This window comes from Mustela nigripes, chromosome 8, assembly GCF_022355385.1.
Source record: "Mustela nigripes isolate SB6536 chromosome 8, MUSNIG.SB6536, whole genome shotgun sequence".
Lineage (NCBI taxonomy): Eukaryota > Metazoa > Chordata > Mammalia > Carnivora > Mustelidae > Mustela > Mustela nigripes.
In genome coordinates, this window is record NC_081564.1 from 19,424,332 (window position 1) to 19,451,757 (window position 27,426).

At 51.7% G+C, this 27,426-nt stretch overlaps 1 protein-coding gene across 5 annotated transcripts in view; it reads right to left on the reverse strand.

Annotated features, from left to right (window-relative positions):
• TPST2 (tyrosylprotein sulfotransferase 2) overlaps window positions 1–27,426 on the reverse strand; it is a 47,063-nt gene that overhangs the window by 2,551 nt on the left and 17,086 nt on the right. For 3 of the 5 annotated variants that reach the window (XM_059408712.1, XM_059408709.1, XM_059408710.1), the window contains 4 exons: window positions 13,674–13,745; window positions 9,040–9,945; window positions 6,096–6,312; window positions 2,496–2,546 (listed from right to left, as the gene is read on the reverse strand). In XM_059408712.1, coding sequence (XP_059264695.1) covers window positions 2,496–2,546; window positions 6,096–6,312; window positions 9,040–9,881 — 1,110 coding nt within the window. In that variant the 5' untranslated portion in view covers window positions 9,882–9,945; window positions 13,674–13,745. The remainder of the gene's footprint in view (window positions 1–2,495; window positions 2,547–6,095; window positions 6,313–9,039; window positions 9,946–13,673; window positions 13,746–27,426) is intronic. The other 2 variants (XM_059408713.1, XM_059408711.1) reach the window with 1 other exon arrangement.

The following is a 27,426-nucleotide window of genomic DNA, read 5'->3' on the forward strand; positions in this document are numbered from 1 at the left end:
CATTTAAGCTGTAGCATAATGAAAAATAAAACATATGCTCTTTGTCCTGCGGTTCCTGGCACACAGCTCCTAAAACCCTAGAAACTCCGGAGTGATAACAAGCAGCTTTTGTATGTTAATGAGATGACAGGTGTCTGGCTTCAGGATGGGCGCTGGTGGCTTAGAAAGACCAAAGCATGACTCTGGGAGGGGACAGGAGCTAGAAAGCAGGTTAATACCAATGATTTAATCAACCATACCTACTTCACGAATGCTCCATAGAAACCCCTACATAATAGCTTCAGAAAACTTCCAGACTGGTGAGCACACAGGAAGTTCAGGAGGGTGGTATGCCCGAAGAGGGCCTGGGAGCTCCACACCCCTTATACCCTGTACCTTGCCCTGTATACCTCTTCACAGCTGCTCCAGGGTCATACCCTTTATAATAAACCACTGATCTAGCAAGTAGTGTTTTCCTGAGTCCTGTGAGTTGTTCTAGCAAATTCTCGACGTGGGAGGGAGTCATAGGAACCCCCAAATGTTAGTTGGCTGGGCAGAAGTGTGGGTAACCTGGGATCCCCACAGGGGTTGGCATCCGAGGTGCCGGCAGTCTTCTGGAACCGAGCCCTTAACCTGTGGGGTCTGACATGACCTCTGGGGGTCACTGTGCAAACAAATCCAGGTGGTGTCCGGAGAATCAGAACTCAGTTGCTGGGGTCAGGAAACACCCCATAATCCTAGATCTAAAAGATGCAAATGAGAAGCACACAAAGGTCTGGCCAGAAAAACATTCCCAGCAAAAGGAACAGCAAAGATCTGGAATGGGGTGCAGAGGGAGGAGGGTGTGTTTGGTGCCTCGAATGAGGATTCTGTTTCGGCATTCACTGCAATTCTAACGTGTGAGCTGCTCTGTTTGGCTTGCTTACTTTCTTCCATCTCTTGGGTTTCAGGATGATTATTCCAGATGGCTAAAGAAGGGCCCGTGGGATGCACGTGCCGTCATGCATGGAACTGTTGCCTTAAGACTGTTTTCCAATTTTTTGCACTACCATGAAGGAAGCCAGGTGCCCCGTGGAGGACAGAGAGGGAGATGAAGGTAGAAAGCAGGGGCCCGATGCAGCTGGCAGGGCAGCTCTCTGGAGTGTGGCAGTGTTCGAGATGACAGTGCATATGCCTGACATTCCTCCACATTCATTTGTCCCCAAAAGAGCAAGAAACAGTCCCAGGCCAGCCAGAGATCTTGAGTACGCCACATACCGCGAGAGAACGTAAACGGCTCTGACTCTTCTTTACGACAATTTACCCTTCTGGGTCAAGAGTCTTAAAACTTAAAATGCCCTTCCACCCACCAATGCCGGTCCATAATGATGTCTTCTAGTGGAACGGGTCGGCAAAGCCCTCTACCCCATCCCATAGAAGAGAGGCAAAATCAAGATGAAGTACATGTGCCATCATTCAGGACACTGCGGAAACTGGACACGATCTTAGGGCAACAGTAGCTCGTAATGCGTTCTACAGAACACTATGTCACCATCCCAAATGGCAACTGCGAAACCTGAAAGATGGGAAAACATGAGGAACACAAACCCAAGCAGCTCATTTGATAGAACTGCAAGGAATGTCAAGTGTCTATTCAGGCAGGCAAAAAAGGATACTCTGCAAAAATGAAAAGGCATTTCGGGGGGCAACTACTTCTCCCCACCCCCACTTCTGTGTGTGGTTCCTGTTACATCATCTTTTTGGTTAAAGCAGGCAATAAATTAGTGCTGACTAATCCTGGCAACATTTTTTTTCACAGCGGCAAGAAGATATGTTGGGTCTCAGACTCCCAAAAGGGGAGCATGAAGCCGTCCCCAAAGAACTAGGATGGGCCCAAAAGGCAAGGACCCCAGATAACGAGCACTCTAATTATTAAACTGGAGACTGGCACCCTTTCTCTCCCAATTTAAAAAAGAAAACAATACACACAAACTAAGACCCCTCATTTAAAGGGGGGCTATCATGTCAGTGAAGGGAGCAGTCCTTCTTGACATGATCCCCAGACTGCATGCCACGGACATACCAAGGACGTGCGGGAGGCACAGCCGGGGAGGTGGGTGCAGGGATGCAGGGGTATTTCTAGGTCTACCCTTGTGGGAATACCTACACCACGTGACCCTTATGGTTCTCGATTTTTGGTTGACTGATGAAAATTCTGGGCTGGGTCCATCATGTTTGGGGACTGCCACTTTATATAAAACTGAATTTCAGGCTAGAGACAGAGAGCTTGACAGAAGCTCCAACTGCTCTCAAGCCAGGAGACAAGGTGATGGAAGGGCCACAAGCAGAAGGGCTGCGATTTGGCTCTAGCTGGATCAGACAGTTGGGAGGGCCTGTGGCCCGACCTACCCTCCCCCCAATCCAACTTTCTAACAAGAAAATGATCAGCCAGATTAGAAAGCAAAGTGTCCAAGCTAGTGCAAGCGAGTGCAACAGTCCAATGAATAGATTTCAGAATTCCCCTTGGGGTTTCTAACCTGAAAATATCCTTTCAGATTGGCTGGTGTTTTATAGTCTCCTTTCAAGACCTAGGAAAGAAAAACGAAGTATTTCTATCATGGAAATGATTAAAAAAAATTTTTTTTAAATAAAATTCACCCTGTCACCTCCACCTTCTCACCCACCCATTTACCACCCACAAATCTATCCATCTACCCACTCACCCATCCCACCTATACATTCATCCTTCCTCCTATCCCACCCACCTCTCCACCCACCCATCCAGCCACCCTCCTGTCCATACACATATCCACCCACCCATCCACCCACCCATCCACTCTCCTGTCCATCCACCCATCTACCCATTCATCACCTATTCACCCATCCATCCGTGCCTACACACACCCACCCACCCATCCACCCAACCAACAAACATTTACTGACCTCCTCTTATTTCAGGCATTATCCTAAACTCTGGAGGTACAGTATTAAACAAACAATTAAAATTCCTTTTCTCCTAGAGCCTCCATTCTAGAGAGGAAGCCAGAGGATCCACAAGTAATAAGCACAAACAAAACTATATCAAACCACGGGAAGTACCAGGAAAAAAATAAAGGGATGTGTTCAGGAGTGACCAAGGGGCTTATTTTGAGCAGGTGGTCCCAAAGGACCTCTCAGAACACGTGATCTTTGAGCCAAGCCCTCCAGTGTCAACACTGGAAAACCAGACAAGCCTAGCTCTGAAGGAAAAGCATGCCAGGAAGAGGTCACAGCTAGGGCAAAGAAAATCCCAGGCTTTTCCACCATATCTCCATATATAAGCACCACACAGACCAGCATTGTCCGATAGAATGTAATGTGAACGAACTATGTCATTTTAAATTGTCTAGTAGCCACGTTAAAAAAAAAAAAAAGAAACAAAAAAACGGACCCCCCAAAAGTGAATCAAGTGAAATAATTCCAGTTCTATCTTGTATCTGACCTGAGATATCTAAAATATTCATACTTAAACGTATAATTAATGTAAAAACTATTCAGGAGAAACTTGACATGCTGTCTTCGCTACCAGGAGCTCAAAATCCAATGTGCAGTGTACACTTAACAATGCCTCTCAACGTGGACCAGATATCACCCGTCACATCCTGTGGCCACAGGAGGTTATTGACTGGTAGCTGCAATGTGCAGTGTAAGTGCAGACAAGTTCATTAGTACCGGGGTCCTCCCAGCGTCCGTGTGTCCCAGATGGCCAGATCTGTTACAGGATCACCCGGTGTCTACAGCGAAGCACGTATGCACGCATGCGCAAAAACACGCACGTGGGTACACATGCGCAGAAACACACACGCAGGAACATACGCACGCATGCGCAGAAACACACATGCATGAACAGAAACACACACGCATGTGCATGTGCTGTTTTCAATGCAGGAACTTATTTTTGCAGTAATAGCAAAACTACCATAAAAACTAAACAAGTGTCGGGCAGCCGCCTGTGAAGAAACCAGGGACATTTCTCCTTTGAAACAAATTAAAAACAGACTCAGAGAGTAGATCTTGCTCATCAAAATGTTTAAATTTCTATACAATACACAAAGTCAGGCCTTACCGTGGGAGCTTCTGACCCACATCCTGGGACAAGCCAGGGGCTTCCCATCTTTTTATTTATTTACTTTTTAAAAAAATGTTTATTTATTTATTTTTTTAGAGAGAAAGTGTGTGAGAGCGAGCAGGGGAGGGGGAAAAGCAGAGAGAGAACCTTTAAGGGGACATCCTGCTGAGCAGAGAGCCCAACATGGGGCTCGATCTTACAACCCTGAGATCATGACCTGGGCCAAAATCAAGAGTCAGTGGCTAAACCTACTGAAGCACTCAGGCACCCTGGACCTCTCTGCCTTTTAAGAGACTTCAGAGCAGTTAGCTGCTGGGCCCCTAACTAAGAACACAGGGTAAAGAGATTCCGTCACCGCGGTCCTCACCCTGGCCCAGCCACTGCAGGTGCGAAGAGCCTGCGGGATGGAGTTCAAGATCACGCCCGGCTGCTGTTTCTTCTTTTTAACCCAGTTAAATGATTTTTTAAAAATCATATAAAGATATATGCAATAAATACAAAAATATTATATGAAATACATCATGTGTACAGAAAAGTGTATGAAACACATTTAAGGGGCGCCTGGGTGGCTCAGTGGGTTAAGCCGCTGCCTTCGGCTCAGGTCATGATCTCAGGGTCCTGGGATCGAGTCCCACATGGGGCTTTCTGCTCAGCAGGGAGCCTGCTTCCTGCTCTCTCTCTCTCTCTGCCAGTCTCTCTACCTACCTGTGATCTCTCTCTGTCAAATAAATAAAATCTTTAAAAAAAAAAAAAAAAAAAAGAAACACATTTAAGTAAAGCCTAAAGAATACTCTTAAAAAATAAACATAACAAATAATAAAGATTTAAAACAACTGAATAATAAAACATTGACCACATCCAGGTTGTGAATATTAACACTGTCAACACGGCCTGCACATCTACACTGCATCTCTGAGTATTTCCACAAACACATGTTTGCAAAATCTACAGACGTCAAGGGGGAGAGAAGCGCCCAGACCCACTTCAATCACAAGGGCAGAGCCGCCAAAGCTCCAAGTTAAGAGAGCCCACCTCTGTGGGAGAGGCGTTAAAGCCTTGTTAGCACCAATCAGAGTCTTTCTCCTTGAGTCACTGAAGAATCAAAGGGGAAGTGACAACAATTATGACTTTGTTCCTTGGCTTGTCAACATAAGAACTGTTTACTTTTTTGGACACCTGGGTGGCTCAGTCAGTTAAGCATCTGCCTTCAGCTCAGGTCAGCATCTTTGTGTCTTGGGACCAATCCCTGTGTCAGGCCCCCTCTTAGTGCTGTCTCTCTCTTTTTCTTGTTCTCTGTTTTTCTTGTTCTCTCAAATAAATAAATAAAATCTTTAAAAAAAAAGAAAGAAAGAAAGAAAGAAAGAAAGGTTTACTTTCTAAAATCAGCAGTGTGTTTGGAAATGCTGAGTGTAGCCAGAATTAAGACTCTGGATCTTAATGGTGTGAGGGTTAGCAGGGCCTCAGGCCTGGGCCCCATGCTCAAATACTTTCACTAACTCAGTGCCTCTAAGGAAGTCACAACACCGCACCCAAAGGAGACTCGAAGCTGCATGACAGCAACATGTAAATAAGACCATGAACTTGCTAAATGTTCATATATGCAGGATTAGCTGACTTTTAATGCTTTAAAAACATCTCATCTCAGTCGTTTTCCTTGACCACCTCAACTAAGGAGAGCTTAAAAAGTACTTGAAACTGCCCTGAGCTCACATTTGTCTGAGAAATCAACATTAAAATTTATGGGGGCAATAAAGGGACCAATAGTTAATTCATACTCTGTCTCAACAAAGACCTGATGAGCTTTACAGACACACAGCTAGGGACATAGTGGGAAAAGGGTGAAAAATCACAGAGAAATCAGATGAAATCAGTACACAAATGGAACCACTGTTAGATGCTCTAGTGTGAGACAGACTGGCTACCAACTGGTTTTGAGCTTCCTTGTGGCCCAAGCAAAAATGGAAATACAATACAGTTCCCCATGTCCCACCCCCACTGCAGGCCAAGAGTGCAGTATGCACGCACTTACCCGGTGTGTGTTGTTGACAACGATGGGGTCAGGGTTGCCGTAGTTGGGTGGGTTTGCATAGGGGTCATAGCCAAGCCGAGCCAGCATGGGGGCGATCTGGGCCATGTCCCTCACCACGTCCCCAGGGATGTGGCCGGTCCACTTGGAGAGGGCTTCCAGGTTCACAGGCTTGATGACCTGGTCTGTGGATCGTTCAATCCTGGGGAGAAAGAACAGGCTGGGCGGGGCACAGGGAGACCCTGATGGCACCTTCGGCAGCCAGACAGGCTGGGGGTACTGGGCCCCGGGGCAGCTGTGCCCCCCTCGATGTGAGGCTGTGGGCAAGTCACTTGGCTTCCTCATACCTCCTCTCTACATTGGGGATAAAAGCACGCAGCAAGAAGCCGGAAGACAGTATCAGGCGATGTGCACTTAAAATTCTGTTTCCTGGACTTCATGACTTTTTAAAAATAACATTTTATTTTTGTGGCTAAGAAGGATATTTTGTTCTTGAGAAAGAATTATAAAACATGAATGGTAAGGCTAAGAGTGGCCACGACTCCCAGCACCAGCTCCCTATAGGGACCTCGTCTTACCATTTGGGCGGCCCACCCTCTCAATCCGTTTTCTGTGCTTTATACAGGAGAGTGGCTAAGGGCAGACTCTGGGGCCAGACTGCCTGGGTTCAAATGCCAGCTGGACCGACACTGGCTGTGTAGTCTTAGAAAGCTACTTTACCTCTCTGAACCTCCTCTATTAGTCCTTGCTTACAAATGGGAATAATGGCAGAACCCACCTCACTGAGCTGTTCTGGGGAGTAAAGGAGTTCTTCTCAGAGGAGTGTATGTGGCATATTGTGAGGTCTCAGGAGGTGTTAGCTTTCTCTCTCTCTCTCTCACACACACACACACACACAAGGAAATCCTATAGTTCGGTTTACAGGTTTTAAAGCAGAAATCATATGCTGTGCTTTTTGGTTTATGACTCTCACCAATGCCTTGTTCTTTTCTCCAGCTGTGTAGTGTCCCTGAATAGCTTATTTTCCCCATGCCCCTAAAGATGGCAACTTTGGTTCCTTTCACCCTCAGCTGCAACAGTGGAACCGCCAACCTGTTGAATGTGCTTCTCCACTCTTCCCTAGGACGAGCTCAACCAGCCATCTGAATCATGAGGATCCTACCGACTACAGGTCAAGGGCCTTGTACGTTGGAGGGAGGGGAACTCCCAGGATCCAGGGTCTGTTTCTAGATGCTTCCTTCAGATAACTTGGGAAGAGCGGGGGAAAAGAGGCCAGGACCAGGAGGGAGGAGAGCAGGGAGGATGAAGGGTGGGGATGGGTGGGAAGAGTAATAGGTTTGCAGTCTGCAGACTCGGATGGAAATCTCAACTCGGTTCACTTTGTCAAAGACCTCAGATATACGCATGGCCTTTCCAGGGCCCCAGATCTCCAGGACTGTGTGAGGCAGAAATAACACAGACACATACATCCCAGAACACAAATGGGAGCAATACTTGATAGGAGTAAAGAAAGCTGGAAAGGACCCATGTGTCCACGAACAGGAGATGTTGACTAAAACACTGTGCTCTGCCAAGTGGAATATTACACAGCTGTCCAAAATGATGTCACGGTAGCAGGTCGGGGGCCATGGGCAAGTGGTCCCAAACACAAAGTGAAAAATGGTTATAGGGAGACATGCTGGGGTTCACTAGGACTCGTTTTCTCAACAGTCCCCAACAAAGGACCAACACATACCACATCAATCTGTGCATGGTGGGACTGTAGACTGTTTTTCCTTTCCCAGGGAAATCATCCCTATTTCCTACAACAAAGATATCTTCCTTCGGTCCTCTGATTCTTTTTGACATGATAATTTACAAAATCCCAGCTCTAGCATCTCGGGGATGCCTGGGCCTGATTGTGATGGAGACAGAAAGACGGCGCACTCTGATCCTGCATTGCCCACATGCTCTGAGTCTCAGGAGAAGGACGGCTCACCAAAGGAAGAAGGCAGAGAGCAAGAGATAGAGGAGGGAAAGAGGAGAGGTCCCGGATGCAGACAGCTTGAGAGCACAGGCTCTGGAATCCCCAACAGACCTCGGTTCAAATCCTGGCACCACACTTTGCCAGCCATGTGGCCTTAGGTAACTTCTCTCTGAGACTCAGTTTCTTCACCTGTAAAATGGGGATAGGAGTTCTTATGTCCTCAGGCTGCCTTGGTGATTAAAGAAAATATGCGTTGGGGGCTTAACTGAATGCTTACCACACCTTGGCACTCCCTCCATGGTAACAAGGATGAGAACGATGTATGTGCCAATAAAAGTCATGTCAGTGCTAACGTGATAACAACAACTATGATAGGAATAATAGCACCTAACATGTATTAACCTATTTGATGCTCACAGGTAGCTAGAAGGTTGATAGACTATACTATATACATACTATATATATATACATATATATATATGTATATATATGTATATATATATACCATATATATACACGTATATATACACGTTACAGATAAGAAAATGGGGCACAACAGAGAGGCTGAGACACTTGCTCAAGGTCACAGGGCAGGGAACCCAGACAACCCGGTTCTGGATTAGTGTTTTTAAGTTAACCTTTGCCCACGATGGCTCACTACAAAGCACATTCAAAGCCTGCTGATTCTCAGAAAAGGGAAGAGCAGATGGTCCCACTTTTGTGGATATTTAGCTGAGGCTCAGAGAGGCACAGTGGCTTGGTCAGGGCCACAGAACTACGAGGAGGGAGGTACAATTCAAGGCTCTGCTCTTAACCACTTCCTTCCCAGACCTCTTCCATGCCCAGAGAGGAGGCTGAGGCTCAGAGAGGCACAGCGACTTGCCCAAGGCCCCACAGCTCAGAGAGACAGCGCTATTCTTCCCACCTGCTGTCTCTGACTTGGGGCCAGGGGGCTAGGTGGAGGGCGAGGGCTCCACTCACTTGGACAGGGACACACCCCCGGGCTTGCCAATGAGGTCCTCGTGGTGCAGGACAGCGTCGCTCCAGGCGATGCCCAGGAAGTCCAGGATGATCTTGAGGGAGCGCCTGGGGTGCAACACCAGCTGCTCATAGTACACGGGCAGGCACTTGTCCTTGCCCACCTCCATGCACTGGGCGTACATCACCTCAATGGCCTTGTTCCACTTAGTGAGGCAGTCACGGTAGCTGCTGAGGTCGAAGCCGGCAATGGTGACCTTGCGGGTAATCATGGAGTGCACGGACGCCCGACCATCCCGCACCATCAGCAGGAACTTGGAGTTGGGGAACAGGCGAGACAGGTACACAGAGGATTTGAGCGTGAAGGGGTCCTTGTTGCACAGCACGCGCGCCGGCTCACCGTGCTTGGCAATCACCTCCAGGATGAAGGCCTGCATGGCGGCGTCTAGCACCTCGTCCGTCACGCCTGCCTCGTCTAGCCGCAGCTTCTCGCGGCCGGACTTGGACCAGGCCTGGCGCATGGCGAGCACACGCGGGATGATACGTGTCTCCTCACCGCAGCGCACCTCGGGGTGGGCGTCCAGCATGGCGCGCATCAGCGTCGTACCGCTGCGGGGCACGCCCCCCACGAAGATGAGCGGCATGGCCTTGCCATAGCGGTACTCCACGTGGTCGGCGCCTACCATCACCAGGTCCTCCTGCTCCGGCCGCATGGCGCGCCGGGGACCGCGTGGACCCCCCAGCACCGCGCGGCACTCCAGCACCTGCTGCCCCACCTGGACTGCCAGCACTAGGGCCAGGGCGCAGCCAGCCGCCAGCAGCGCCCTCCGTACCGACAGGCGCATGCTGGGCCTGGGGTGGCAGGCCTGCTTCAGCGACTGGTCAGCGGGGGGCCCGCGGCGCTCGCATCTGGGGGGAGAGAGAGAGGGACACCTGTGAGCCGCCGGCCCTAACCAACCTATCTCGATGGCAGGCTTTGCCGGACAGGTGGAGGGGAGTTAAGTACTCTCAGATCGACTCTCAGAATGTTTGCTCTGGGACGTCCCAATTCAGCCACATATCCACTCGGCAAGGGCACGGTTTTTGCGTGTTCTGTTCCTGGCTGTCTCTCCAGAGTCTGGCACCTCGCAGGGGCTCAGGAAGGATTTGGGGGATGTGCCTTGGTTGAAGGAGCAGGGCGAAGCCAGAAGCGCTAGGACATGAGGACCTTAGAAAGAGGAGGAAAGGGGCTCCTGGGAGGCTCAGTCAGTTAGGCATTTGCCTTTGGCTCAGGTCATGATCCCAGGGTCCCGCGATCAAGTACCACATCAGGCTCCTTGCTCAGTGGGGAGCCTGCTTCTCCCTCTCCCTCTTGCTCCCTCTGCTTGTGTTCTCTCTGTCAAATAAATAATCAAGAAAAGAACGAAAGAAGGAGGGATGGAAGGACGAAGGAGGGAGGGAGGGAGGAAGGAAGGAAAGAAAGGGAAAGGAAAGAAAAAAAGGAAGGAAAGAAAGAAAAGAAAGAAAGGGAAAGAGGAAAGAAAAGAAAGAGGAGGAAAGGGGTGCCTAACTGGGGAGCACTTGAGCTGGGGTCCAAGATGCTAGTCCAGGCCGGCCTGCTCCAAGGGACCATAGTGCTATCCAGGAGACGGCTTGGAATATCCTGTCCTGTTCTGGGCCTCTGCTGGAATCACTACCCATTCACTCAGAGTAAAATAGTAAATGGGTAATTCATTCGATAAATGGGTACTAAGTATAAAAAGGTGCCAGGCACCGCTTCAGTGCTGGGGACAGGAAAGTAGATAAGACAGCAGGCCATCTGAACTCCAGCAGCTCACCTCCTAGTGGGGGAAGCAGCAGGACACAAGCTAGAGCCACAGGGTAAAAACCAGGCTTATACGGTGAGAGGGATCAAGTAAGGCAAGGAGAAGGGAGGTCAAGGAAGGCCTCCCGGAGGAGGTGGCATTCAAGCTGAGTCCTGGGTGAGAAGGAGTGGGCCATGTGAAGATGCATGGGAGGAGTGCTCCGGCAAAGGGGACAGAGAATACAAAGAGCCTCAGATGGAAGAGGGTGTGGGGTGTTCAAGAACCTCAGGAGGCAGATGGGAGGGAGAGGGAAAAACTGAGGGGGAAGGCACAGAAGCCACACAGGTTCTCAGGGGACAGGGGAAGGAGCTGCACTGAACTCTCAGGGAAGACCCTGGGGAGAGGGCCTGCAGGGGTGAGAGTGGAGGGAGGGAGGTCAGGGACCGGGCTCCTGCTGGGATCCTGGCCCTGGGGAGACTCAGGGATGCAGGGAGGGGGTGACGGATTCTACCTGAGTAGGTGAGGGAAGGCTTCCTGCAGGGGGAGGGCTGGTTTTCAAAGAGCCAGGTGGGGAAGAGAGAGGGGCTTGTTCCTGGCAAAGGGAACAGCCAATGCAAAGGCAGGGGCTGGGGGGGTGGGAAGGTGGGGGCAGGGCTGGGGAGCTGCACACAGCCTGGTGAGTGGGGCTGGGTCTGTGGGAAGGGAGCCCAAGCTGGTGTTTCTCAAAGGACACGAGGTTCAGCCGAAACCACTGAAGGACCCGTTATGCAGCTGGACTGGTCCACACCCAAGGGTCTGGGCTGCCCGGGCCCCCCCGGGGCCGCAGCAAGTGGGAAATCAACATCTGACGCACAATCTCAGGCCTGGGGTACGAACAGCTGAGAGGCCTCAGCATTTCCTGGCCATGTGGCTTTGGGAGAGTCACTTCCCCCACGTAACCCACAGCTTCCTGGCTGCAAAGAGGGGTGGGGTGCACTGACCTCAAATCCTGCTGGGAGGGTTCTAGAAGCAACTGACACAGCACAGATTCATCTCAGTCTGGGCTCCCTGGCTTCTGGGAGCATTGAGAAATGGCTGGGGACCCTCTCCCCAGAAAACTGTATCTGTCCTAAGCTGCCAACAATGGTAGGGATTCCCTGGTGCCCTGAAGTCAGGGTCTGGGATGAGGAAATTTGACTCCAGAGCTATTTTCAGGGCAAAGGCAGGCTGGACAAGACATAAAGCTTCTTGGAAACCCCTCTAAGGACCTATCAACTTGTTCACGTGCTCATGAGACTCGAGACTAGAATTCTGTTTATTATTTCATGTCGGTGCTTCTGGGGGACAATCACATTTTAGTTTGAATTAGAGCCACCACCCTTTCCACCTGGCACTTGGTGGGGAGCGAGAGAATGGAGCTTTGGGGGAATAGAAGTGATGGGAGGGGCGGTACAGAGACAGGAAGAAAAGGGGTAATTTGGGAAGACTTTCCAGAAAGGATAGGTAGTGTGCATGGTCGTGTGTGTGTGTGTGTGTGTGTGTGTGTGTGTGTGTGTGTACACTCTCTAGCTTATGTTTGGGGTTGGAAGTGATTTGGATCCCAAACATCAGGGAGAAAGGCCTGGAAGAAAGGACAGGCAAGAAAAGGAAAATGTTACTGACACACCAAATTTGCTTAATGCTGATCATTCATTTGGTTACAGCACTTTATTCCCTTTTTTTGTGGGGGGGGGTAGGCTCCACACCCAGTGTGTGGAGCCCAAGGCGGGGCTTGAACTCCGGACCCTGAGATCAAGATCTGAGTTGAGATCAAGACTCAGTGGCTAAACCCACTGAGCCATCCAGGCACCCAAGATTATTAACACTTTAAAACAAGGCGCCCGATTTTTGTGTTTTTACATTTATGAAGCACTTGCTCAACTAAAACTTTTATTATCATGCCTCATGTAAAGGGACCGTCTCTACCACCCATGGGGGTAGGGAAGCCCCACCCTCAGCAGCTCAGAAAGAAGCCACTGGCTCAGGGTCACATGGCTGGAGTGGCAGGCCTGGAGCCACCAGGCTGAGGCCGAGCTGTTCGCCCGTCCTCAGACAGGACACACCCACAGGCCCGTCTTTGCCACCAGAAGAAAACAGCTCAAAGCAGACAGGTCAGCCCTGAGCAGAAAACAGAAAAGAACTGGGGGATCCCTTGAGAAGAAAAAGTAGGGTGACCTTGTAGAGAGATATAGCCAGTGACCCACAGAGCCAAAGGCAGCTTCCTGGCCATCCACAGCCAGGGACCCCAACTCTGGAGAGGCCAGACCGGTCCCCACTGGACGCTGTCCAGCGAGGTGTCCCAGCGTCCTGGCAGTGAGCATGGTGGGTGAGAGCCACAGCCGTGGCATCTGACGGCCCTGGGTTCAAATCCTCCCTCTGCCACTTGCCAGCTGGTAACTTACACAAGGGGCTTCACCCCTCTGAGCCTCTGTTCCCCACTCAAAAAGGAAGGGGGAGCATAATAACCCTCTCTCAGAGAGCTATTATGAGGTTTAGGGAAATCTGGGGCTCAGCCAGCATACCAAGGCCCTGGGCAGATGGGACACAGAGGGTTTGGATTCTGGCCATGCCTGGAATCTGCTCCACAGTCCCCTGTGGGACTCAGCCTTCTTCTACCACCAGGTCTCTCTCTAAGAGACCAAGAGCTGCCGAGGCCTGCCCCCTGCATGCTGTCGGGACCCAGCTTGTTCCAGCACTGTATTTCTACCAGAGAGGACGATGCCAGCTGGGGGAATGTGGCTGCCCAGGAACAGAGCCCGGGGGATTGGAGCAGCTCTTTCTAGGGCAGTGTCTGGAGGTACCCAGAATCTGCAGGAGCCTTCTGGATGCACTTACCTTCCCTGGGCACTCTCATTGCTAGGTCCCAGCTCTTGTGGCCGCTCGGCAAGACTGTCCACTGGCTGACCCCTGCGGAGGTGAAAGAGAGGCTGCATTACGGGTGGGTGTTGGAGAGGGGCTGGGTCCCATCAGAGGGGCAGAGGAGGGGGTCAGGATCCCCAGTGGGTATCTGGCGATGATTCTGGAGGGAAGTTTTCTGGGGGACGAGCTGGAGTGCCAGGGGAGGCCATCTGAGCCCAAGATCAGCTGGGGTCTGAACTTGCCTGGTCCTACAGGGAATGAAATGGCATGTTGCTTAGGCAGAGAGGTGTAAGCTGAGAATGTGAGCTAAGGCACTGCCACCTTAGGGAGCCCCTGGGCCTCTGCCAGCCAGGGTTCTTCCTTCCTCTCAGCCCAAGGACCTTGGGATAAGCAAGGATAAGGATAAGCAACCACTACCACCACTATACCACTAACCACCATCTGGAGCTGCTGGGTATGGTTGAACAGGTTGTACACTGCCCAATTCCAAAAGGGTACCACAAATCTAGCCTAGGATAAATATGGCGCCCTGGCAGTGGGACATTCTCCTGCGGCTGCCACCCAGTAGTGACCAAATGCCTACTATGTGAGTGCCTTGTATCATTTAGTCCCCCTACGAGGAGAGAATGAAGATCCCAGTTTTAAAGAAGAGAAAAAGAGGAAGAGCAACCGACCCAGGGACTGCTGGAACCAGGAGATGCCCAGCTATATCTGTGAGACTCAGATGCCCAGCTCTTTTTTCATTTTTTAAAAGAGTTTAATTGTTTATTTGAGAGAGAGAGAGAGAGAGAGAGCATGAGCAAGGAGAGGGGCAAAGAAGAGGGAGAAGCATGCTCCCCTACTGAGCAGGGAGCCAGACACAGGGCTCCATCTAGGACCCCGGGATCATTAACTGAGCTGAAGGCAGGCGCTTAATTGACTAAGCCACCGAGGTGCCTCCAGGCATCCAGCTCTTAACCATTGCACTAAAGGAACCGGGCCACGAGTACAATGGGTTCTGGCAGGAAGCTAGGGTGAAGGTGGAACCAAGTGGGCTCCTGGTGTACATCCCACTGCTGTGTCCTTACCCTTCACAGTGGGGAGGAGTTCTAGCCTGGTTCTCCCCTTCCCCCACATTACAGATGGGATGACTGAGGCCCACAAGGGAAATCACATCACAGCCTCACACGTGGAGTCTGGGGCTCTTGGTCCCTTCGCAGGACGTGGGGGTTTCAGAACACAGCTCTGCAGCTGGACAACTCCCTGAATACATAAATCATCGGTCCTCTGGGCCTCAGTTTTCCCGTCTCATAAAATGTGTTGTTTGTTGAAAGCTCTCAACGACCCTTTCATAGTGAGTACCCAGAATCTCCAAAGTATTTGTGTGGTGCTGGTTATCTGCCAGGTGTAAGGCCCTTGCTGCACTTCTGTCCTCGCTCCCTCTTCACTCACTCCTCGCATCGGGCCTTTGGGCCTGTCCTCGAAAAAGCGGGTTGCTGAGTTCTCACAAATAGAGAAGGGGGATGTCCAGGTGTAACCACAACAACCAGCACCCCCTGAGCTCCTGGGGCCCAGGTGGCCCACAGCCGAAGCCTGCCTCTTGGAACAAATATAAACAATTAGGGCCAGGGCACTTGAAGCTCTTCCGGCCAAGAGCGAGATGGCTGGGGCCCAGATGCCCCCGGCTGGTCCTTGAAATGCCACAGTACTCTGTGCGGTGCTTGTGCTCTGGGAAGCCTGCCAGCCACAGGCTGGGTGGTGGGGAGGGTGGGGTGCTGCCACAGCCTCCCAACCACTGGTCAGGCATTTACATTTAAATTCAGCTCCTTGAGTGCCCCCACATTTCAAGAGCCTGGTAGCCCTGTGGGGGCCCGGGCAGGCACCCTGCTGGATAGGGCAGGTCTGGGGCGAGGTGAGCAAACAGTGGCCCTAGTGCCAAATCCAACCGTCACCCTAAGAATGGCTTTTAGCTCAGGTCATGATCACAGAGTCCTGGGATCAAGCCCTGCATCAGGCTCCCTGTTCAGTCAGGGGGGTGGGGGGGTGTGTCTTCTTCTCCCTCTCCCTCTGCTCCTCCCCTCCCTGCTCCCTGCTTGCTTTTTCTCTCTCTTTCTCTCAAATAAATAAATAAATAAAATTTTTAAAAGTCTTACTTTTTTCTAAGGGGAGGAGGAGGGGGAGGACGGGAAGAGAAGGGGACCCGGGAAAAGAAGAGAAGCAGCAACAAAAACCATACCCACTCTGCAAAACCTGAACTACTTAGTATCTGGACATTTTTAGAACAGGTCTGGGGCTCCCGCTCTAGAACATTCCCATCAAGGACAGGAAGTTCTACCAGAGGGCACTGACTTGGAAGACAAATGAGATGCATGGAACCCTCCCCGGTTCTCCAGTTTACAAGTGACGCAGGCCCTTGTGGGGACAGGATACATATAATTATGCCCAAGAGCAAAACTGCCACATCAGCCGAACCAAAGAGCAAACACAAACCACAAAAAGAAAGAAAGACAAGAAGGAAATACCAACAATTCGAAACACCACCAGGAGTGGTGTTTGGCGATAACATGTTTCTCCTCAAGACATACTTTCAGAGTGTTGGCATCTTGTCTTTCTCTAGAATAAAGTAATAGAACTAGTACATTTAGAAATCTATGCCACACAAGGTTGGGGGGAGGGGGCGGGCAGGCTGCTTGGGCTGGCTCTGATCCAGGTTCCACCAGCTACTGGCTGTGTGACCTTAGGCAAGTCACGAAGCCTCTCTGAACCTCAGTTTCTGCATCTGTAAAATGGGGAGAAGAGCAATACCTGAGAGGGCATTTGCAGTGTGGTCAGTGCCAAAGAGGAACTCGCCTTCTAGGGGTGCTGGGAGGTGGAACTAAGTTAGAACATGTTAGACCAGCGCTCCACAAACAGCAAGTGCTGTTTCCCCTTTGCCCTTTCCCTTTCCTGTTTCATGCTGACCAGAACCTCTTAAGGTGAGGCCCTTTATGGCCATGTGATGGGTGAGGAGACTGAAAGGTGGAGAGCTGAAGTGGTTTGGAGAAGCCACACATCCAGCAGAGAGAAGAGTCAGTTTCCAAAGCTGGCTGTGTCCCCAAGATGCTGTCCTGGGCGTCACGTCACGTGACTCATAAAATGGGGGCAAGCAGGGGAGGCCAGCAGGGACTCTGCTCTCTCTCTCTCTGCACTGGCTCATGACCACTGGAAGGGAAGAACGGGGAGAGGGCTGTTCACGACCCCCTTAGGCCCACGTTCATTCATTCCACAGACATTTATACCTACTGTGTGCGAGGCACTGACCGGGACGCTAGGACACATCGAGGGTAGCAGACAGAGGGCCCAGCCCTCGTGGAGCTAACACCCTGCTGGGGATAATGCGTGAGGGATAATGAGGCCTGTGACAAATGCTCAGAAGGAAATGCCCACAGTGGGGCAGGGAGACGGGCCATAATGTGTCACAGAAGGAGGTGACATTAACACTGAGACCACGCCAATCCAATCCCAGGTTCAGGCTCCTGTGAATTTTCAAACTCAGCATGGTTCCTTCAGGCTGAGAGGTGTATCCACCCCCCCCCCCCCCCCCCCCCCCCCCCCCGCCTTCCCTCCACCCCACACTGGGGAGGGGGGCTGGACCACAGGATGCCAGGGAAGCAGGCAGGTGGCTGCACTTACAGAGTGGCCTTGGAGCATGGCCCAGGGCCCCTGTGGGCAGGCTCAGCCATCAGCCCAGCAATCTCTCTCTGTGGGCATCAGCTCCCAAACATTCCATTGCCGTGGCTACGCCCCCACCCCCACAGATGTCAACACCCCGACCCCCTGGGGAGACAGGAGACCAGTGCTCTCTGGGGCCAGGCCCCTGGGGATCAGAGACCTGTGCCCCACTCTGGAGGGACACCAGCCAGAAAAAGAGGTCAAAGGTTAATTCTGGAGCATAAAAGCATTCTCAGTGCTTAAAAAGGGAAGAAGAGAAGGTGGGCTGGCTCTCTACATTCAAGTATGAGCTCTTACTTACTGAGCACTTACTTATTTTTTTTAAGATTTTAGGTATTTGAGAGAGAGAAAGAGAATGCAGGCACACAAGCAGGGCATAGGGGCAGGTAGAGGGAGAGGGAGATGGCAGGGAGCCCAAAGTGGGGCTTGATCCCAGGACTCTAGAACTTTTGACTCTAGAACTTTTTTGATCTTTACACTTTTTACCGAAAATGACCTAAACAGAGTCCCCCACATGCAGTCCAGTATCCCCCTAAGAGGCCCAGTTCGGCCCCCTATTAGGCACAAGTTGGGAATGGGAGTGATGAGGCCCAGGGCTCACATCCCAGCTCCCCGACTCAGAGGAGGCTGAGGTCACTGTGGTGTCACTCATGTGACTCTGATCTGGCTCTCTGAGCCCCAGTGTTCCCACCGGACAAATGGGAATAACAACGGGAGGAACTGCGGCCGGAAGACAGGAGTGGCCTGGGGAGGCTGGATCAGCAAGTCTCCTCTGTAAAGGGCCAGCGAGCCAAGGATCTTGGCCACGTGGGTCACACGGTCTGTGAGGCCACCTCTCCATTCACAAAAGCCGCTGTACACGAAAGGAAGGAGGGTGGCCGAGTTCTAATTTACAAAATCGAGCAGCGAGCTCGGTTTGTCCCGCAGGCCTCCGTTGGCCGACCCCCTGGTCTGGTGTGCTGCAATCAGGGCAGCACACGCCCCCACCTGGTGTCGGGGGCTCAGGCTCAGGCAACCCCAGGAAATGCAGATGCAATTCGCCCCAGTGGGAGTTGCTGTGTATTTCGTTTCTGGGCTCCATCCCAGAAGGGCCAGCGGGAGACCTCAGGTGGCCAGCCTCCAGTGGGTGAGAGAAAAATGTACAACTCGGGAAAACAAATAGTTCATTTTAAAAAAAAGAAAAAAGCAGTAGCAGCACAAGCACGCACACAGAATCATCTGGCATCTGGTTCTGTTGCCAAGTAAAGCCTCGGGGAGAGAAATTCCTGTGTGCCCAGTGCTGCTCTGGGCATTCTGTTTCTCACCACCGCCCTGGGGGCAGATACTATGATTAGCCTCTGACAGAGAAGGTAAGGCTCAGAGAGGCAAGGTGTCGAGCTCAAGGTCACACAGATGGTTAACAGCCTGAGCTGGGACCCAGGACTGACAGAGGCCAGAACCCAAGCTCTTCTTAATCACTTCCCTGAAAGCCTACCCCACCCAGTGCACAGATGGGGAAGCCATTTGTCACGTGGCCGCTCAAGGTAGCCACCAGCTCAGCCCCCACCCTGTGCACCGCAACCCCCCCACTCCCAGCATGGCCCACTCAAGGCTTCCTGCTTGGGAACATGGGGGCCCCTGCTTGGTAAACAATGCAACAGGACACACACACACACGTACACATACACGCATGTACATGAACCCATTCAAACCCACAGGGGACCCTGTCTCCATTCCTCTGCCAAGAAGCTGCCAGGGGTGGGAAATGAGCACTGGAGTAGGAGTCCTGGTTCTGCAGATGACCAGCAATGCGGTCCCTGTCAGGGTAAAGGGTGGGGGGACGTATTCCCTAACTTCTCCGTGCCTGCTTCCTCATCTGTGAAATGCGGATACTAACGGAGCTATGAGGGTTAAACAAATAACCTGCCAGTGCTCACAAAAGGCTCTGTGATTGTATCACTGTGAGTCCTCCCCTTTCCTTTGGTTCTCAAACCCCCATGTTGCAGACCCCTGGGTCCCACACCCAAACATTTGATTTGGAAATCAGGTGATGAAGCCCAGGGATCTGCCTTTCACCTCCCACCCCATCGCTAGAGGAAATGCTGCTTAGGGCACTGGAGCTGGTGGTCAAGTTGCCCACTGCCCAGCCAGGTCCCCACACAATGGTGCAGGGCAGCATCAGGGCACAGACCCATGTCTAGCTGGTCTTTGACACCTTTGTGCCACCGAGCCCTTTAACTGTCTGGTGACACTGATGGGCCCCTTCTGCAAAGAGTGCTGTATTTTTTTCTTTTCTTTTTTTTTGAGAGCGAGCGAGTATGCATAAGCAGCTGGGGGAGGGGGGAGCAGGGGAGAGAATCTCAAGCAGACTCCATGCCCAGCGTGGAGTATGGCACGGGGTTTGATCCCACGACCCTGATATCATAACCTGAGCCAAAATCGGGAGTTGGCCACTTAATGGACGGAGCCATCCAGGCACCCCTAGAGTGTTTTGAAGTAGAATAAAATACAGAGGATCAAAAGAACACCAATTATAGTGGAATCTGGCTAAGGACAGCATTACCAAAAAAATGCTCTGATAAAGTGACCTACATACACATTTAATAAAACAATAAACACAATCTAGGGGCAGGCCCCACAGCAAATGTAAGGTGCATGCTATGATAAGAAGAGAAATCTGTAGCCACTGGCAAGCAATGTAAAGATATATGTGGTTTCTGGGGCACCTGGGTAGCTCAGTCACTAAGCGTCTGCCTTGGGCTCAGGTCAGGATCCTGGGATTGAGCCCCACAATGGGCTTCCTGCTCTGCAGGAAGCCTGCCTCTCCCTCTCCCACTCCCCCTGCTTGTGCTCCCTCTCTCACTGTGTCTCTCTCTGTCAAATAAATAAATAAAACCTTAAAAAAAAAAAAAAAGATATACATGGTTTCTGTTGGTCACCAAGGCCCTGCTGTCTGGATCTGTGACCTACACAGACCAGGAAGAATTGTTAAATCGGAGTCAGGGAAATCTTCCTCCAAACTCCCAGGCCCCTCAGAGGCCATCCAAAGACTAAGCCTCCAGGAGCCAGAGAACCTGTACTCCTGCCTGGGGAGGGGCAGGGTCTCCAGTTCCCGCACATTGCCTCACAACACTGACCAACATAAGAGCAAGAGGGGAAATCCTGAGGGCAGAACCTAGAGCGTGGCTTGGGTCTTTTGGTTTCACATAAAAAATAAAAGGAGGAGACAATATGACTAGTAGGAAGAAACATGACCTCCACCCATGCTGGCAACACACGCCAGCACGTGACCTTGGCTATGAACTCAAGTTCAAAGCAAGTGGAGGACACCAGGGACTGGAGTTGGGGCAACCTTGGCCCCAGACACTGAACACAACCCTGCAGGGAAGGAGAACGAGTTGTGTGTCTCAGTCGTCAGTGGGGCACAGAGCCCCAGGCGGCCACTCAGCCAGCCTCTGTGCCTCAGCTTCCTCATCTGTAAAATGGGTCCAACCATCCTTAGGAGCAAGGCTGCTGTGAGGATTCAAAGAGATGGCGACTTCACCGAAGAGCGAGCAGAGGGCAGGCCCGTCTTTCTCCAAACCACACATCCCGCATGTAAAGTTGAGACACACAGGCTGTGGCCTTTGTGGTCCACCAACCCGGAAGGCAGAGCAGAGAGTAACATTCCGTGACCCAGGACTAGGGGAAGGGGCTTTTAATCTTACATGCTCTGCTCAGGCACCGTGCCACCAGGACATGCTTCTTCCCTCTCTGGGACTCAGTTTCCCTGCCACTGACTTCCAGTGGGTGGCCGAACTCTGAGGTTCCTTTCCCTGCCCCATACCCAGCTTCAATGGCTAGAACCTTCTTTGAGGCAACCCCTCACAGGGTGCCCCATGGAAGATTTCACTTGACAAGGAACTCAGGGTTAGCATTTTATTTTTTTTAACACTTTATTTGAGATAGGACGAGAGTGAGAGAGCATAAGCACGGGTAGCAGCAGGCAGAGAGAGAAGCAGACTCCCTACCGAGCAGGGAGCCCGATGTGGGGCTTGTTCCCAGGACCCTGAGATCATGAGCTGAGCTGAAGGCAGACGCTTAACTGACTGAGCCACCCAGGTGCCCAGGGTTAAAGAGGACAAGAGAGGTGGTTTCCTTATCTGTAGAATGAGAACAGGCAGTGCCCACCTCCTTCGGCAGCGTAGAGGGAATAAGATAATACCTCCAAAGTGTTATCCACGCCCTGACTCATGCTGAGCCCCCAGTACAGTACACGTGGCCCAGGATACCCCCACGCTCCCGGCTGTCGATGACATGAGCCCTGAAGGCAACCTGGGACAAGGCTTTTCACCCCTCTGAAACTCAAGATGGAAACGGCATTTCAGGCTCATGCGAGGGCCCCCCTGCTTAGGGTGACCAAAGCAGACGGCCAGGTACCGGGTATCCTGATAACTCTTTGAGGACTAGAAGCCATGGATGCTCCAGCCACCTACACACTCAAGTTTTGGGAAATCTGTCCGGTCCAGCCTGTCTGGATTACACCCCACAGAGCTCTGGCAAATTCCCATGGCAGCCGAGTGGCTCTCCACACCAGGCAGAGGCACTGTTCCAAGCAGAATACTCCCCAGGGCTGCAGACGGGGCCATGTACACTACCGTGGCTTCTCCTAATTGGTCTTCCTTCCTTCCGTCTCCGGCCAGCACCCAGCTCATGTGTCCGCCTCAAAGAGAACACGGGAGATGAGGCGAGGGGCGGGGTGGCCCAACAGTGGTTAAGGGCCGAGGTGGACGGCCCAGGGGGACCCAGTCCAAGTTTGATTCTGCCAAGGAATAGGCCATGAGACCTGGGGCCAGTTCACAGCAATGGCCTGTGTCATCTGTAGAATGAGCTGAGTGGCCTATCTCGGAGGGTTGCTGGGATGACTGTTGAGGCAAGTGCTCAGGGCAGGACCCGGCAGGAGGAGGATTCCAGTAAATGCCAGCTATTAAATTATCATCACCTGTAATTAGATATTCTCATTAATCTTTCCATGGTATACACAACAGACCTGGATGCAACCCTATAAAAATTCACTATGCTGTTGGTGCCCGAGTGGCTCAGCTGGCTGAGGGTTTGACCTGATTTCTGCTCAGGTTGTGGTTTCAGGGTTGTGGGATCAAGTCCCGCACTGGGCTCCAAGCTCAGCACAGAGTCTGCTTCTCTCTCGCCCTCTGCCCCTCCCCCCCTTCTCAATCTCTCTCTCTCAAATAAATAAAATCTTAAAAGAAAATTCATTACCCTTCAAGACATCCAAGGTAAGTTAGGTGACAGAAAGGCTGACTGATCCCATGCTGGTAAATATTTATGTTGGAAAAATACTCTAGAAAGATACACCCTAAAATGTTAACTGGAACTTCATGTATTTCTCCTTTTCTTCCCCCTAATTTTCTAGCTCTCCTACAAGGGATATGTTTCAATGGTGTGATACAGGAGAAAAGAGGGGAAAAATGAAATCGGGGTGATTTCTAGGCTTGCTTGCTGCATAACTTGGGACACCTTCAGCCCTGGAATACAGAGCCAGTTTTTAAGAAAGCCCAGGGGAAGCCCAGAGAGCACAGTCTGGTCAAGGTCATGGAGCAGGCCAGGCCTGGGCCCAGCTCTCTAGACACCCAGCCTCCTCTCTGAGGGCATCGTTCTGGCTCATTCTCCTAACAAGACTAGGGTAGGTTGGCCTCCTGATTAAAAGTCTGGCTCTAGAGTCAGTCTGAGGATCCCAGCAGAGCCAGAAGCTACGTGACCTTGGGCAAGACACTCAACTACTGTGGACATCAGTCTCCTCATATGTAAGATGAGAATCAGACTTGCAGCAGCGCCAGATAGTTTCTGTCTGGATTAAATAAAATAATACATGGAAAGCACTTTGTACCTTTCCTGAAAACAGTTGGTGCTCTGGGTCCTATTATTATAGTTATCACTATAATTAGTATTTGCAATTTAGTGATGTCATGGAAAATCCTTTGAAGGGCATGGAATTATAACCCAGCAGGAACAGGAAAGAAATTCAGACTTGGGTACTTGGGAGCCATGGCAAGTATTTGAGCGAGAGAGGTGCAATGTGACTCTGAAGCTGCACAAGGCTGGAAGCCAGTGGCCATCTCCAGGAGCCTTCTTGGCCAGGGTCCTCTGTCACAGGCTCCACATCCTAGGCTGTCCCACTGGTGCTGCGGGGCAAAAACAGCACAAGCCACGCTCCCATCACTTCCAGTTCTGCCAGCTTCCTGGGCGCCAGCTGGGCTGGTGAACATCAATCGAGCCCCAAGCTGGGGGACGTGAAGCAACCCAGATGGCCTCAGTCCACAGGTGGGATGACCAGGAGGTCCGAACACCTGGCAGGGTCCCCGGGGCGACAGGGAAGAAACGGCACCTACTTCAGGGCCACAAAGACTGATGCCCTTCTACTTTCCCGTGTGACCTTGGGACAGTCCCCCCTCTCTCAGAGATAATTTGCCCACATGCAAATGGGGTCTTAATGTTTCCATGTGCTTAAGGGCTGCCGGTGGTAGGGAACGTGTGCAACAAAATACAGCAATAAAGCAACAGTGGTTTCCTTCGGCTGCACTCCCATGGCCTGCCAGGCACCGTGCTGGGTGCTGCAGGCACATACTTTAACCAAACCCTCACAATCTAGAAGTCCTGTACCCTTCCTAGTTCTAAAATTTACTTAAGTAGTCAAGTCACAGGTATCATCTCCATATTAAAAAATAAAAACAAAAACAGAGAACGCTTAAGTCTCTTTGGAGCCAAGTCTCCAACCACTACTGACGGGTTTGGGGAGGCTGACCGCCCTTCTTTCCGGGGGGTCCCAGTGGAACCCACATCTGAATGGACACCACACAGGGCCTCTCTCCCACCCTCCCAAACACCCATCCTCCCCTCCTTCCATCCACACGCGGTCATATCCCACCACAGACCGATTTTCCTTGAGGGAAAATTGTCCCAATTGGCAATGTCTGGAGACAGTATTCGTTGTCACAAGTAATAAGGCTCGTCTCACAAGCAGAGGTGAGGGATGCCGCCAAGCATCCTACGATGTCCAGGTCAGCCCCCCCCCACCCCACAGACAATCATCGGACCCCCAAATGTCAGCGTGGCCAAGAAGGGCTCATCTCATGAGCCGAGGTGAGGGATGCCGCCAAGCATCCTACGATGTCCAGTCAGCCCCCCCACCCCATAAACACTCATTGGACCCCCAAATATCAGCGTGGCCAACACAAGCTTCTGAAACTTGCTGGGTCACAGAGGTATTTCCACGCCAGCACACTGGTTCGACCATCCAGGAAACACTGCTTGAGCACCTGCTGTGTGCCCCATAGCCCAGCCAGACAGTCTAGCATGGGTCACTTTGGCTAATGACACAGGGAAAGCCCCTGCACTCAGAGTGGGCTCATCCTCACACAAGACCCATATGAATCGGACTGGATCGTCCTCCCTCCTTTTAATTGCTCCAGAGCATCCCCTTCCTCCCCCAGCAGGGATGGCCCATCATGCAGGCCCAAACCCTCCCTGCTGGACATTTAGGCTTTCTTCTTTGCTGCAACCCGCCCTACCACACAGGAAAAGGCCTCCTTGAGCCCACGTTGAGAGGCCCCCTAGGGCTTCCTGGAAACCTGCCAGTCCCTCCTGGAGGTTCCACATCAAATTGCATTTCAACAGGCCGCAGGGATTCCCATGCACCTTAGAACTTGAGCAGCACAGATCTAGGGAGCTATGTATAAAGGGGGTCAGCTGCCTGGCCAGGCATCCTCAGATCACAGCAGAAACTGCCAGAGTGCCCCCAAAAGACCCTCTGGCCAGTGGTCTTTAAGGTCCACCACCCCTGCCCACTGTCTGTACCAATTTCATTTGCCAGACGCTGCTGTTTTGATGAGGCAGATGGATCTTCCCCTTTTCAGCTATGAGGCTGATCAACGTGTCCAGACAACCAGAACCCAGGTCCGGTGACCTGTAAGGCCTCTCCCAGCTCTGCCTTTTTAGAATTTGGCCACGTCCCGGGCATGTTCCCTGCCAGCTTCCTGCCCGCCCACTCTGGCTGTCGGCACATGGCTCAAAGGGGGAAGGCGGAAAGGTTACAGCTCACCTAGCAAGGGAGGGAAAGTTCCTGAGGGAGGGAACAGGCTCCGTGGGCTGGGCATTCGTGAGCGCCCCTGGGGAGCCGCCCTGTGCCCACTCATGTCCAGTCACCTGGGACAGAGGACCAGGCTGGGAGACAGGGCAAACCTGCCCTCATGGAGCCCAGGAGGTCATGTTGGGGTACTGGGGTGAGAACAGGGCCCAGGTGGGGAAGGGATGGTTGGGGCCCCAGCTTTGACTGACTAGGCACACATCTCGGCCCCATGTTCCTCCCCCGAAAGTGGGCTCATACCACTCACTGCAGAGCTACTGGGAAGAATGGAAGGTAGGGATCGGCCAACAAATAGTAGTGCTATCTGAAGGCCTGTCTCCCATCTCGAGCAGGCACTGTGCTGCTTCCCTCAACTACTCCCGCCTTGCAGCTGCCAGCTGCAGTCAACACTGCCATTCGCCCCACCAGACAGATGAAGACCTGGAGCCCAGCTCCTGTCCCTTGATCCAACACTGAGACATGGTCCTGGGAGTGGTGGCCTGGCCCTGAGAAGGTCTGCATTCCCCATCTGAATCCTGCCCCTGCTGAGCTATGTGGACTTAGGCAAGCCCCTTCACCTCTCTGAGCCTCAGTTTCCGAAGCAGTGCAGCCAGAACATAATCCAGAGATGGGAGATACCCAGTGAACAGGAGGGTGTCATGCCCCCCCCCCCACCCAGAGCTCCACATGGTCACCCCTCAAAAGACCCAACCCTGAAAGACCAATCATCCATGGGCATCATAGATCTCTCCTATGCCCTAGGTGCGACAAGGGTGAGACCATGCAGAGCGGGCAGCCCCCAGAGAGGGAGAGCCACTTGCTCAAGGTCACAGAGCAGGCTAAACAGTGGAGCGCAGGGCAGGGAAGCAGGAAGTGGCGTATCAAACCTGAGAGGGGTGTGGGCTTCAGTCAGGGTGGCAGGGGAGGACCAGGTTGGGGCTGGCAGGTGTCTGGAGTGGAGACCAGCAGAAGGCTGACTTGTGGTGGCCAACATTACTCCTGCAGTCTCTCAGCTATGAGGCCTCTTTGAAGAACCAGTCAGTCCTGGATGTGCCTGCCCCTCCCCGAAGGCTCCTCTCCTCTGGGCCCAGCCTGGTCACCTGCCTGTGCACTATCTGTCTGGGGCATCAGGGCTCCTTTCTGTGGCCACAGGCCAAGACTTTCAGGCTATGCAGTCTCCCCATAGATGGACACATCCCATCTTCTGGAATCTTCTCTCACCATGGTGGCCAGAGGGTATAACTACCATGGAAAGCTGACCACGTCGCTTCTCTTCCTAAACCCTTCCATGAGCCCTCAGACTCAGCCTGATATTCCAGCCCTTTCCCAGGGTCCATAACAGTGATGTCCAGATGACGTCCAGGGTAAGCCACACGTGGAATTCAATTTTCCAGAAGCCACATTCAAGGAAAAAAAAAAAAAAAACCACATGAAAAAGAAAATGGTGAAATGAAATCTGATTCTAGATTTCGTTTCACCCAACCTACCCAAAATATTACCATTAACCAATGTGAAAATTTAAATAAAGTCAACATCAACTATAAGTATCGTTTAAAATCAATATAAAAATTAAGATTATTGAGACATGCCCCCCTTAGTACTAGGTCTCTGAAATCCGGGGTGTACATTCCACTTTTCAGTAGGCATATCCGATCTGTATTTAGAGTTCATAAAATTTACAGTTGAAAAAGTACATTTGCATCCCGAAATAGTTCCACACATGCTTAAAAGTTTCCCAAGAACGGAATGAAGTGTCTGTTTTGAGATCTAAATTTAAGTTCAATTGAAATAAAAAATTCAGTTCCTTGGCTATGTTGGCCACACTCTAAGGGTTCAGCAACCGCATGTGGGTTACAGCTCCAGGGGGAGGGCGGGGAGGGGGGAGGACAGACAGGACACACAGACCGATTAAGTCCTTGACTGCCATCCACAGTCCCC